The sequence below is a fragment of the Misgurnus anguillicaudatus genome, chromosome 19 (assembly GCF_027580225.2).
Source record: "Misgurnus anguillicaudatus chromosome 19, ASM2758022v2, whole genome shotgun sequence".
Classification (NCBI taxonomy): domain Eukaryota; kingdom Metazoa; phylum Chordata; class Actinopteri; order Cypriniformes; family Cobitidae; genus Misgurnus; species Misgurnus anguillicaudatus.
In genome coordinates this window covers 38,939,169-38,953,920 of record NC_073355.2, presented here as the reverse complement: position 1 = coordinate 38,953,920, position 14,752 = coordinate 38,939,169, and the positions used below count along the sequence as shown (strand labels likewise).

The window sequence follows — 14,752 nt, the reverse complement described above, 5'->3', positions numbered from 1 at the left end:
GCTAAAACCATCTCACCAGCTTAAGCTGGATTTTACAGTAGGGTAAACTTGCCTAAAATTCGGGCTGTCGATCTAAAGGTTTCTTAAAAACTTTGCGTTGCGTGCCATAATCCTCACAGATATTGTGTGTATCTGTGATTTTTCCTGTCGTCAAGGACAAAGCCGGCAACACCACATATAGGGACAGTTTCACAGACAGGGATTAGACTAGTCCTAGAATAAAATAAATGTAACAGCTGTCCAAACTGAAAACAACTTGCACTGACATATCTTAAAATACATCAGTGCCCTTTGTTTTGCCTCAAAATGCACACAAGTATTTTAGTAAGGCATGTTTGTTAAATATTTTCTAATGAAACTAAGTTCTAGTTCTGGCTTAAGATAATCCCTGTCTGGGAAACCAGCCCATAAAGTTGATCCTGATTGGTCCCCTTCTGTGCATTCGAAGTGCTGATTAGCTCACGCAGATAGAACCTTATAGAGCCAACTTAGAGTTCGATTTTGTAGATAGAACCTTTTTGTTTGTTTAATAAAACGTCCCAAAATGTACAAAACTTAAAATAAAACATCACATAATGTAAATAAGTTGTCACAGAGTAAGAATATGTGAATAACTCAATTTTGACAAAAATGTTAGATAGAACCATATAATTCCAAGGGGACGATACATAACTGGACTTGTTTAGCCTTCGTTGCATTTCATTTTTATCACAATCAACTCGATTCACGACTGCATAAAAATCCTTCCTTGGCATATTGCGTTACAAAACATTGAAGTGTGTAACCGATCGCATTTCTAGTTTATGTTAATTAGCTTATACGGGCTACGTTAATTAAAACAGCTTATAAGGACTGACTTCGCGTTAGAATCATAACATAAAACAGGGAACGTAAATCACCTTGTTTATTTTTAAACTGAGGTGAACAGAGCGAAGACTTTACAGTGGAAAGAAAACTGCATTGTATTGCTCCAGCGTCACATTGTGTAAACTGCATTTATAGTAAAGATGCGCACATATGCAGATATCATAGCAAATAGCAGTACACACACCTTGCTCTCTTGTGAAGTTCACGCGCACTGTGAGACCGTGGATTGAAGACGGCGCTAACACGCAGAGTAAAGACGGGGCGGAGCTAAGAGGGCTCAGCTCAAGGGGGTTGCGTTTGCGGCACAGTCCTTGGCTGGGGCCCTCAGAAGTTCAAGGGCCCTTAGAATCGTCCTAACTTTTCCCCCCTTTACGGCGCCCCTGGGTGTGATATGGATTTTACTGGCAACATTTGTAAAATTCCCTTTACTTCTGAGGTTCAAGCAGCACAGGAGACCGAAAGAAACGTTCTGTTGCTTTTACTTAGTGCTCTTATTCGCAAAATTATGCGTGTGCGGCGCTACCGGACCGGATTGCGACCACTTTAGTCAATGCTTACGGCCGCGGACTTCCACATGTCTATATTTGACGCCCACCGCGTCCAAATCGCATTTCAAATACAAAGTTAAAGTAAAAATTAACATGTTGCCCCTGGTGAAAAAATAGTATGCTAAATATATTTGATTTTGATATACTTAAGTATACTTACAGTCACACTAATGACCAGTATACTTAAAGTGTGCTATTGATTAGTTTATTTAAAGAGTGCTATTTTGGAACAACTAATTTTGTACTTAATATATTTTAGTTGTATATTAATTGTAACAAAGTACAACTTTAAGTGTATTTAGTGTACTTTTGTGTGCTAAAGTGGAACAACTTTAAGTGTATTTAGTACAATTTAAGTACATGACTGTTTTTGTGCTAAATTCATGCTTGATAAGTGGATTTAGAGTGTGTTTTATTTATGTTAGGAGTACATTACAAATGGATTATGAGTGTCTTGCAAACATACAATCAGTATACCTTAAATAGACTGTTTGCGTACATTTTATATATTTTTGGCCAATCCAAAATTCTAAAAACTGCCCTGGTGAAAAATGAATATGCCAAGTACATTACATTTTGTATACTTTTACATACCTGCAGCTAGATTAGTAATGAGTATACTTCAAGTGCGTTAATAATTAGTTAACTTAAAGAGTGCTATTTTGGGAATAGATTACTTTAGCTGGTAACATAACCAAAATAATTTTTTCCAAATAAATAAAAGCTGATTAAAAAAGTCAAAAACAATTCATTTTAAATATATTTAAAATATAGTTTTATTCAAAGCATTCAAAGTGTACAGTATTTGCCTAAAAATTGAACAATTACTCATTGAAGAATGTCAAGATGATTGAGTTTACAACGTCTTTCTCTCCCAAATCAACTTTAGTCTGGCAGGTTTTGGTTCAGCCTAGGGAAATCTGAAAAAGAGAGACAATAAGCTCAATTAAAAAGTGTTTAATATTAAAACATTACATTTATTTAAGACTTACTGTATTAAATCTATAGTTTACTGGCAGAGATTGTATAGCAGATATATTTTTACCCAAACTAGAGCTTGACTAAATTGTCATCATATATATTAAGGGGCGGTTTCCTAGACAGGAATTAGACTAGTCCTAGACTAAAATAAATGTAAGAGCTGTCCAAACTGAAAACAACTTGCTCTGACATATCTTAAAATACATCAGTGCCCTTTGTTTTACATCGTAATGCACATAAGTAATGTTTTTAGTAAGGCATGTTTGTTAAAACTATCCTAATTAAACTAAGGTCTAGTCCTGGATAAAGCTAATCACTGTCGGGGAAACCACCCCTAAGAGTTTTCATTATAATGACTTGCCTATATGGGCTGCAAAATCCTCCTTACATAAAATACTTCAGCTCCTAAAGAAAGATTTTATTGTATTAAATTTAAATGTAAAACTTGTCAGAAAGAAAATGCAACAAGCAGACATTTGGGTGGTTTCCTTGAAAGGGATTAGCTTAAAACAGGACTAGGCCTTAGTTTAATTAAGAAATATAATTAGTTTCAAAAAACATGCCTTAATAAAAACATTACCTGTGTACATTTTGAGGCAAAACAAAGGACACTGGTGTATTTTAAGATATGTCAGTGCAAGTTGTTTTCAGTTTGGACAGCTCTTACAATTATTTTAGTCTAGGAGTAGTCTAATCCCTGTCCGGGAAACCGCCTCAATATGTATATAACGTTATCTAAACTGAAGCTTGATTTACTACTACGAATTAATTATTATATCTTAAGAGTTTAAAATGACTTACCATTAGCTGCAAAGTCCTCCCTACAAATGTCTTTGAAAAACTTTAGCTTCTGAGGAAAGAATGCAGCATCATTAATACTAAATACAGTTAACTTAGGTAAAAGCCTTACAACCTCTAAACAGTCAATAAATGGTTAACTTTCACGCTACATTAAAAATACAGATTTTCTGACGCTACCTTTTTCATTAACATATACATACACACCAATACATATATTTAACAAAACAATCGGGTGTACTACTTGGATATAACAGGCTAACAGTGCTATCTTTCAAACCTTTAACATTAGCTATAAGCTAAGCTAAGCTACACAGCAGCTTATCACTAATAGCGAGTTAGACACCGCGTTATTGACAACATTTCGCATTCGAAATATGATAGTCTACTGATAAACTTCAGAATGGTCAAAACGATAATCAAATATATTAATTTTAAGATATTTTAACGTACCTTGGGACTGAATCCATCCGTCTTGAACGACTGGTAAAAATCAAAATACGTGCGTCGTGACGTCATCCCACACGTCAGATGCATTATTCAAATCTCAGAATTCACTTTTCTCTGAAATGCATTTACGAAAACTGTTTAAGTTAATTAATGTGTACAGCTAAAAGCGGTATGCAATTGACTCAAAAACTACAAAAAAACAAACACTCATATTCCCCTTACGAAAATGAATGTTTTTTTTTTGTGGTAATAGTTTAGTAACCATGTTTTGGTGTATTGATTATTATTAGCAAAACCATGGTTATTTTGTGGTAAAACACAGTTAATTGGTTTATCCAATGCTTGACTATAGTGAAGTTAAAGTGTACCTTATTATGTTAATAGTATATTACAAATGTAGTATATCTACAATATAAAATGTAACAGAACATACTGCTCTCTCGTAATTTTAAGCCCACGTTATTTCTCCATAAAATAATATACATTTGTACACCCCATACTTTCAAAATGTGCTTAAAATATACTGTTTCTAAAGAATACTAAATAATGTATTTTAGAAATATACTGTCAGTGCATTATTATAATGATAACTTTAAGCATACCGATAAAGTATACCTAAAATACATTTTAAAATAAGTTTAAATTTAGTATACTTTAAAAATTGCACAAAACTTTAACTTTAAGTATATTTTTCTAAAGTATACTTTTAGAAAATATACTAAAGTACAATTATTTTAAAGTATGTTAAAAGTTTAATTGTAAAAAATACGCGCAAATATGTTGTAAGCATACTTTAAATATGTTTAAAGAAAGTACATTCCTTTGTAAGTATATTTGTAATGTACTATTGCAAAGTTAAATATACTTGAAATACAATAAAATATATTTGTTTTTCACCAGGGGCATACAGCACGTGGAAACAGACATACGCTGCGTCCCAAACCGCCTACTTCCATACTATATAGTAGGCAAAGAGTACGAGAAGTAGTGCTTTTCGCCCACTATATAGTATAAAAGTATGCGGTTTGGGACGCAGCCATAACTATTACACGCAGCTTTTTCATGTGTGGATGCTGGTCGCGCGCATTGGTCAAGAATAAAAAAATTAAAATAACACAGTCTAATTTTGAAATGCATTGTTGTAACGCGCTCGTTACTAAGACTGTAACGAGTAAAATATTACCAAAATTTTATTAGTAATGCGTTATATTACTGCGTTACAGCAAAAACTAATATATTACTGTAATATATTATATTTTGTAATGCGTTACTCCCAACACTGCAAAACACTTGTGACTCCTGCACTAAGGGTTAAAGACGTTATCACCTTCATATTAGTCTACATGTGACAAACTAAAAAAATATTTATTGTCTAGTTTGATAGTCAGACAGTTAGTGATTTCACACATAACATACCGGTACTGGTGGCATACAGTGATATGTAGTTTGTTTTCACTCTGTTCCAAACGCCATGTTTTCATGACGACTGACCAGAAAAGACGCCCGTGATGTCATGTTTACATGACTCCCGATTGTTAAAATAAGTCTCAAATTAACGATAAATCATACAATAAACTTTAACAACGGAGACACACGTATGCAACTTCCCACTGAGACGCACTGCATGCGTCTTGCGGAAGAACATTGTAACCGGCGCTACTTCTCTCCGTTTAAGTCTATGGACGAGTCACCCAGGTACTGTGCTACTCCGCAGCGCGCGGGTACCCGCCGGACTTAAATAATCCGAAAATAAACACTTATTATACGTGTACCATGGTGATTCATTATAAGACAAAAACACGACTTGAAAGATTGATACGTGATGTACTCGCTCATTATAAACATAACGTAAACATTTTGTAAGATTTGAACAAAAAAGTTGCATCACAACACTATCTGATTCTCACTCTGCGTGTGTTTCACGCTGAATGACGGACGGGCTAAGCGATGCAGGTACAGAGAAGTAGCAGAGGATGACACCATTTGCTAAGCGGGGAGGTTTTCATTTTCTACCTTATTATATATTTTAAACCACAAACTACGGAGTATGTTTTGGACATTATTTAACCTGGTCAGAGACGAACAAACATTTTTGAATAATTAAATTTCTTGCCCCAAGTTTTAGGGGTGCTGAGCTCCTTTTTAGGGGTGCTGAAGCACCCCTAAAAAGGGGCTAGCCTCGCCCATGCTACTAACTATAAATAACTTTACAACTACATGTCAACTAACTTTCAATAATTTGCAACTATATGTCAACTAACTGTCAATAGTGTATTAGTAGACTGTAAGGGTTGGGGTTAGGGAAGAGGTTTGGGTTAGTGGAATAAGTTGACATGCACCTGTAAAGATACTTGTAGACAGTTGAATGTCTGTTGAGATATCATCACAACAAAGTGTTAGTAGATATTAAGCAGACAGTCTACTAATTCTCTAAAGATTGGTAGTTGATAAGTACTTGCAAAGTTACTTATAATTAGTAAAATGTCTAAAGTGGACAACCGAAATAAAGTGTTATCATGAATGTCTGCAGTACTCAGGTCACCAGCAGATTTTGATTTATGTTTAATTTTTTAATCAAAGGTATGTTGAGTTCGTGTTTATTTTAATATGAATGTTAAATTGTGGTGTTTAGCAATCCTTGACATTTTCCTTGTTATTGGTTATAATTTATCACATATTGTGATAACCTACCACACAAGATTGTCTGAAGATGTGGTGCAAGTGCCATCCACAAACGAGCGACTCAAATCGGTCAGTCTGGACAGTCTTGACGTTGACTCTTGTGATGTCTCAGATGCTTGTAGAAAAAGACTGTTAAACCTGCTTGTGAGCTATAAAGAAGACATCTTTTTGCATAATCATATTGATTGTGGTGAAGCTAAAGGCTTCATACACAGGATACACCTCTCAGACACAGAACATTCAGGCTGCCATACAGAAGATTCACTGCTTTTACGACACCAATGGGCCTCTTCGACTATAACAGGTTACCACAAGGCCTTTGCAACAGTCCGGTTAGCTTCATGCGGATGATGACCAGCATTTACGGGGATGACATTTTTCTCAGTCTCCTGTGTTATTTGGGCCAGATGAGAAAACCGCACTAGATTGCTTGGAAATGGTGTTTGGCGGACTCCACAAATACAATCTCAAGCTGGCTCAAAAAAATGTTACCTGCTGAGGAAGTCAGTGAAGTTCCATGGGCATATTATTGACCAAATGTGATCTCCACCGATCTAAGTAAAGTCGAAAGCATTACTAAGCTGAGCAGTGTGGACTTCATGGAGCCAGATGGCACAGCCCCTTCTCAGAAAAAAATAAGATTGTTCTTGGAAATGGTGAATTATTACCAGCACTTCATTCCAAACTATTCTGCCACAGCCAAGGCACTTCTCAGTCTTCTGAAAGGTCAGAAAAGTGCCTGAAGAAGCCGAATCAGGTTTGTCAAAACCGGAAGTTGAAGCCCAGTGACACAAATGCAAGAACATGCAGTTGAGAGGTAAAAAGCATCATTAGTCGAGAGTACTGTCCTTGCCCATCCAGACTTTAATCTTCCGTTCATACTGGCAACAGATGCCTCTCTTGATGGTATTGGGGCTGTGCTCTCACAAGTCCCGGAAGGGGAAACAAAAGCCAGGCCTGTAGCCTTCGTCAGTTAGTCCCTTAGCCATTCACAGCTAAATTACCAGGTGTCAGGATCCGTCAGAATCATGTCTAATTATATCTTGTCTTTGTGTTTGGGGTCCTGGCAGTACCATGTTTTATGTGGGAAATGCATGGTTTTAGTATTGAATTATTCTGACCACGCATTTTCCGGGTCTCGTCACTTTTTACCCGCTCCCTTACTTGTCAGTGATTTCACCTGTGTCCCTCATTAGTTCACCCTATTTATTGTCCTTGTGTTTGCTGTTCTGTGCTCGTGCGTCTTGTTGTATTCCTCGTTGTGGTCCTGTTTAGCATTTGTGAGTATTTTTGTATATCAAGTCTAGTCTGTTATATGTAGTTTGAAGTTTATTGTTGGTTTATGTTTAGTTTAGTGTTAGTTTAGTGTTTCACTCATCCTGTAACCGGTCAACAAACAACACAACACAATTTTACAACAGACCCACTGAACTTTGCCAACTCCCTAAATAGCTTTTTCAACCGGTTTGACACCCAGGACTATACCACCAACTGTGAGGAGCTACTCAAGGCGCTCCCCCTGGAAGAACCCCAGCACCCTCCCTTCACTCAGGAGGATGTACAGCAGCAACTGGCCAGGTGCAAAATTGGTAAGGCACCAGGGCCGGATGGCATCCCAGCAAGGGTGCTAAAGCTCTTTGCCAAGGATCTCTCCCCAGTTTTTCACTCCATTATCTGGGAATCATGCAGAACAGCTACTGTGCCCACCCTCTGGAAGACCTCAATCGTTGTACCAATACCCAAAAAGCCCTGCCCGTCAGAGCCCAACCACTTCCGTCCAGTTGCACTCACGCCCATAATAATGAAGTGCATGGAAAAGATCATGCTTCAACTTATTCTGCAAACTGTCGGATCACAACTGGACACCCACCAGTTTGCATACAGGCTGAAACGGGGGACGGAAGATGCAGTGGCATGCCTCCTCCACTCCATCCTCCACCATCTCCAGACACCTAACAACTTTGCAGCAGTCCTATTCGTTGACTTCAGCTCTGCATTCAACACCATCCAGCGGCACCAGCTCATCAAGAAGCTCCAACACCTGGACATCATTCCACTATACATTCACTGGATATACAATTTCCTCAGCAACAGACCACAGGCAGTTAAAGTAGGTACAGCTATATCATCAAACATTATTACCAACACTGGAGCTCCTCAGGGCTGTGTTCTCAGTCCATTTCTGTATACCCTCTACACAAATGATTGCAGCAGTACATCCCCTATCACCACATACTACAAATATGCAGATGACACAGCCATAGTAGGCCTACTCAGTGATAACAATTCCATCACAGCATACCAGCAGTCAATAACACAGTTTTCACATTGGTGTACCGACAACTACCTCCAATTAAACACTGACAAAACAAAGGAAATGGTCATACACACATCCAAAACACCACCTACACTCAATTGCACACTCATCAGAGGAAAAACAGTTGAACGGGTCAACAGTTTCAAATATCTTGGACTCGCCATAGACAATAAACTCAACTTCAATGAACATGCAATTACCACACACAAACGTGCACAGCAAAGGCTTTAGGCTTTTATGTCAAAGGCAAATTGAAATCACTATCTGTGGCCCCCCATCTCCTTTTACTACTCTATAAAAGCATCATCCAACCCATTCTAATGTACTGTTCCCCCTGTTTCTTCACCCTGCTTACTGTCACCAGTAGAAACAGACTCCTCAAAATCTCACACACAGCATCCAAGATAATCAACCTCCCCACCCCTTGCCTGTCAGAAATAAATGATCTAGCTATGACACGCCTGGCATGTGTCATAGTTAGCAGCCCGGACCACCCCCTTAACCAATTCTTCAATTTACTCCCATCTGGCCGCAGATATAAGGTACTGAACTGGAAAAAGGCCCATTTCAAAAAAAGTTTTGTCCCTACAGCTATCATAGCACTAAATAAGAATATGTAGATTTCACTGGTATCACTGTATATTGCCCATATCATGTTTATTCTTGTCTAGATGTCTATGTTTTCCATATGTTTTTCTGTACTATAGGTGTGAGGATGGGTTATTTGTTATCTGTCATGTGTGGGAATTAGGGTTTATTTGTTATCTGCTGTATAAGGGTGTATTAGTTGTAATGTATGCTGTCCTGGACTGTAATGTACCTGACTGTGTGAAAACAATTATCCCTCTGGGGACAATAAAGAATCTAATCTAATCTAATCTATGTATATGAACATAAGCTTAATAGATTTATTATGTTAAAATAGTTATTAGGCTGGAAATGTATTGAACCTCATTGTGTCCCATGTGTAGTAATGAGGCCTTATCTGTGTCTAAAGATATGTTGAACAAATATAAGTATGAGTTGAGTGAATGTGAACTCTCTAGCTTTTATGAATGTCTGCAGTACTCAGGTCACCAGCCTGTTTTGATTTATATTTCATTTCTCTATCAAAGGTATGTTGTTTTCATGTTTATTTTAATATGAATGTTAAAATAGTGGTATTTAGCAATCTTTGACATTTTCCTTGTTACTGGTTATGATTTATCACATATTGTGTTATGTGCAAAAGTAATATTGCGTTATTAAGTTTCAAGTTATACGATGTTACCATGAAATTTGGTTTGAAATATACAAGTTTTGTTACATGTAGCAGACCGCAGAGTCTTTGCTGCGGCTTTTATGAATTTCTGCAGTACTCAGGTCACCAGCTGGTTTTGATTTATATTTCATTTTTCTATCAAAGATTAAAAAAAGGGAGAATCAACCCCCACGTGTAAGTGTGTTCAATTTCGCATCCATCACACAGAGAGATTTTCCCTTGATCTGACCGAATTACACCCACTACACATTAAAGTTCAGACTTTATCTCAACTCTTCTATACTGTACACTTTTTTTACACAGCCGTACTTCACAGTGAAAAAAGTTTTTAAATTCTATTTGATTTATAATTTTCTTACCCCTTTATTACCACAAACTTAAAATATTGTTACCGTATATACCTACAAGTAGATACTTTAGATGTACTCTGTTGTTATAAATAAGTACGCTGTAAATTCTGTTTAATTATGCGTTACTAGAAATTTTGATAAATTATGGCAACCCATTGACTGCCACAATAGAAAAAAAAACTAAAGAAAGAAATTTACAGGTTTTGAAAAATTCATAAGGTGAGTTAATGTACATGCTGTAGATTTCAGGTAAAAATTTTGTAAATAAATTGCCGGGAGCTTCTGGGATATTTAATTGCATTTTAGCCAAAAACTGATTTGGATATTATGTAAAAAGTGAAAGTTGGATACAATTAAACAAATTACTTCAAAAAGTTTAAAATGTTTACCAATTAAATTTAATTCTTTAGGTGAATCCAACTTTAACTTTTCACTGGTTACATTACAGTTCATGAAGTGTTTGAACCCTAATCATTTATAATATATGTGACCCAATTTTGCATAACAAAAACTTGTCCTCCTGAGACGTGACCTATTAGATCATATTAGGCCTAATATGCTGTGTAATTAAAGTTTTTGTATTTTTTTTAAATACAATTACATATTTGATTTAGCCTTTTAAGTATTTTCATACTTAACTAAATTATGTAAATACACAAAAGTATTAAAAACATTTTTTATTAAATTAATTAAATTAAATTACCTTTAGTTTGTTGAGAGAGGATGCTTGAAATCAGCACTGTAAAAAAAGTAAAAAAATCTTACAGTTAAAAATAAAGCTGATAAACCATTATAAATCCTGTGTGTGTGTGTGTGTGTGTGTGTGTGTGTGTGTGTGTGTGTGTGTGTGTGTGTGTGTGTGTGTGTGTGTGTGTGTGTGTGCGCGTGCGTGCGTGCGTGTGTGCTGAGCAATGCTGGTGTAACAACCACTTCACACCTATAGAGGGAGCTGCCACACAAACACATGATTATAAGCAACACAATTATAGAAAAGCCTCAGAGAATATCAAGACATTGCACATTGTCTTTACATTGACTTCCTTGTAATCCTTACATTAGGAAAGTGTAGATGACTTTTAACTTTTTAACAGTTTCAGATTGCATCAGTAAGTCACTTTTTGCTTGTTCTCCTTATTTTATTGTAGAGTTGTTTTCAAACAATACACAAATAATTGCACATACACATTTGCTACCAATGATATTTCACTTGTTTTAATGAACACTCACTGATTTTTTTCATTCACATCTGCATTACAGACTCTATAAACTGTAGGTATGATGACAAAATTTTCAAAAACCCCAAAACTCTAAATTTATCACATGACTAGACAGAGCAGACATTCCCATTTGCAAAGAAACAAGGATTGTAAAAATCTGTTGAGTATTGCGAAAGTTATGATATTTTTAATATTAGAAATCAGGGGTAAAAGTTATATATGGATGTCTATGGAATGTGTGTGACCGAAATGCTGCTTATTCACAAGTTTTTGCTTGTAACTTTCTCATTTTATCAGATATTTGCATGAAATTTTAACAGAAGGTAGAATTGTGTTAGTACTTTCAAAATAAATTATAAAAAATGTACTGTTTTAGTTGGAATGGCATCAAACTTTAGTTGGAATGTGCATCAGACCCATGGTAACCATGGTTTTTTGAACGATACCTGCAGTGGACGTTCTGACAGAGCGTTCATTGTAGTCTATTAATAGATACGCGACTAAGAAATTTCCGCGGTTTATTTAAATACCTTCTCCACCATAGACTCAGAGTACAATGTTTCAGGACCAAGATAAAAGATATTTATTTGGGTCCATCTACCTTTCATTAGAGACCAGAGCTTAGTGGAAGCACACCGCCCGGTTGAAACTGACACAAATGTTTAAACAGTTGCTGTGAATTAAAAACACCTCCGAGTTGAAAGTTAAAAATATCAAACGCTTCCGGTGGTCGGACTTGACCTATTTATTGTTGTATTTAGTAAAAACATACTACAACCTTGCGGCGAGAAGTGGATATTGCATGACACACATTTAAAAGTACTGCGTGGGCTGGAACAGATTCTTCGACGCGCGTGCCCGCGATGTCAGCATTGCTATAAAGTGCATGAATCTGTGGTAGCTTAGATGTAATCTATACCTAGAAATAATTTAAATGTGATCAAGTTTGATTGACGACAACATGAATGAAACCTAATAGGGTTTTTGACACCTGAAATTGTTAACCCTGGGTTATTCTAAATCTCAGGTTAACAGAATCTTGGGTTATCTTTTTCACGTTTCACACTGTTCATACTTAACCAGGGGTTAAGAGATAACTCTGGGTATTCATAAGCTGAGGTTTCACACTATGCATTCCTTAACCCTGGGTTAACATTTTTATTTGCATATTTGCAGTGTCAACAGTCATGATTGGATAAAAAGCTTTAAATAACGGTTTGTCTTGTGGATCCGCGTCTGTGCAACATAAATCACTCTTGGATGTTTTAAGTCTCCTGGGATGTCATTTTACGGCAAGTTAACACACAAGAGCTTTTCACACTGCGCTTAACTGCGCTTGCATCCCAAACTATGACAGCATCTTTAACACACAAACCCTTGACAGACTTGACAATTATCGCGTTATTTATTCACCGTTTTCCGCGTATAGATCCAGAATGGGTTTTCAATCATGATAGGTAAATTCCAAAAGCGGTCATTTTTTTCTTATAATGCGTTGTGTTTCTCATTACATGTGTTACAATACTGATCCATCTACAGGTTATTTAGTGCTCTAAAACATCCTGAAGTTGCACTTTTTCAAAAAAAGCTAAGTAAATCTTGTTTAAATGTGAAGAGATACTGTTGTATATGTTGGAAATTTATATTATTCTAACTTGATTTAATTTAATTTTCATAGTGTTCAAACTGTTGAAAAAATGTTTTATACAATTTAAGTTTGTACTGTTGGTTGCTTTTGAAACATTTGATAAAACTGAAATTTAAAATAAAAATGTAATTTCCTTATTTTTTACAAAGATAAATGACAAAAAAACAGTTTGCAGTTACATATTAAAGAGGTCATAGTCATGTATATTTAATAAAAACAAGTGTAACACAAAAATCTATCTTGTTTTGTTGTGTTACTTTCATCCCTGCTGTCAGGGTCAAAAGTAACAATTCACTACTTATGTTTAAAGTGAAATTATACAGAAGTCGTTTTACTTTTTTTTTCAAAATTCCACCTGTGAGTTACTGACCACAGCAAAAATATATCTCTGTCTAAAACATGTTTTAAAATTAAGTTTTTCTGAAAAATTGTACTTTCGTCCCCGCTATTCCCTACATTTTAAAGCATTAAAATATATTTAGCCTTCCATATATTTCAATCCAAGAAAAAATATTAACGTCACATTGAAAGAAAAACTTTATGTCACGAACTTGTAAATATAACAGTTTTAAAAACGTTGAAATTAGATATATTTTAACTTCAAAAATATGCTAAATTAACTTTATTTAGCATATATTATATATTTAAAATATATTTGTGGAAAAATACATTTCTGCCATATGGGATGTAAAATTAGACATGTATTTGCTTGCCCTTGAAATACATTTTGAAATATATGTTAATATATAGGGTAAAACTTAATATATTCCCAAAGTAATATAATAAATTGAGCATAACATTCTACAAATGTATTAAGCATATATTTAAAATATATTATTTTTTGCCCCATGGGTCTATCCTACAGTAGGCTACTATATTACTAAATAAATGTGTATTGTTTTAAAAAAATTTTTTTCCTAGAGTAAAATTAGGCTTCTCAGCTACAGGATCATATTCAATGCTGTTACACAAAACCTCTTACTGCTGTTTGTGCTGTTTACAGATTTTATTACCACACCAGACAAATGTTTCTGTTAAACTGTTCTGGTTTCACATCACAAATACAGCATTATATAAAGCTATCAAAGAAGCATTGATAACACTGTGCATAACAACATTATCTGCACACCGACTGATTGTTTCATACAAACATCATTCACTTATATATCACGAGAGCAGCATGAAAAGATTTAGTAAAAATACAGGAGCAGTAAATGACTTGATCCTGTATACAGTGTGACAGTAATTGATGTGTAGTTAAATCCATAGAGAGAAGATAATACTCACAGAGAACTAGAGGAAGAGAAATCAACTCCATACTGATCTACTGATGACTGACACTTAAACATTAAACACACTGTGTTAAAACCTCAATACTTCCTCTATAACAGTTTCTTAACTGCGGGTTGGGGTCCATTAGGGGGCCTCACAATGGTATGAAATTATTTATTATAAGATCTACTGTACACACATTCAAATTATTTCTTAATCAAGATTTTTCTCAGTGATTGCACATAGTAATGGTGGACAGTGTTTGTAATGGAAAAATCTATTAGAAGCAGATGAACAAATGTTGTTTTTACACATTGGTTAATATTACAGAACTGATACTAAATCCGCACTGAATCAGACC

At 35.5% G+C, this 14,752-nt stretch overlaps 1 protein-coding gene and 1 long non-coding RNA gene across 2 annotated transcripts in view; both read right to left on the bottom strand.

The window, feature by feature from the left end:
• LOC129421018 (Fc receptor-like protein 5) overlaps positions 1-14,437 on the bottom strand; it is a 92,607-nt gene extending 78,170 nt beyond the window's left edge. The window contains exons 1-2 of the mRNA XM_073856670.1: positions 14,407-14,437; positions 10,958-10,993 (exon numbers count right to left, since the gene is read on the bottom strand). Coding sequence (XP_073712771.1) covers positions 10,958-10,993; positions 14,407-14,437 — 67 coding nt within the window. The remainder of the gene's footprint in view (positions 1-10,957; positions 10,994-14,406) is intronic.
• LOC141351129 (uncharacterized) lies at positions 2,174-4,529 on the bottom strand. The gene is made up of 2 exons (XR_012359362.1): positions 3,198-4,529; positions 2,174-2,801 (listed from the first exon to the last, which is right to left on the bottom strand). It is a non-coding gene; the product is annotated as an uncharacterized lncRNA (long non-coding RNA).
• Positions 14,438-14,752: the final 315 nt, after the last annotated feature.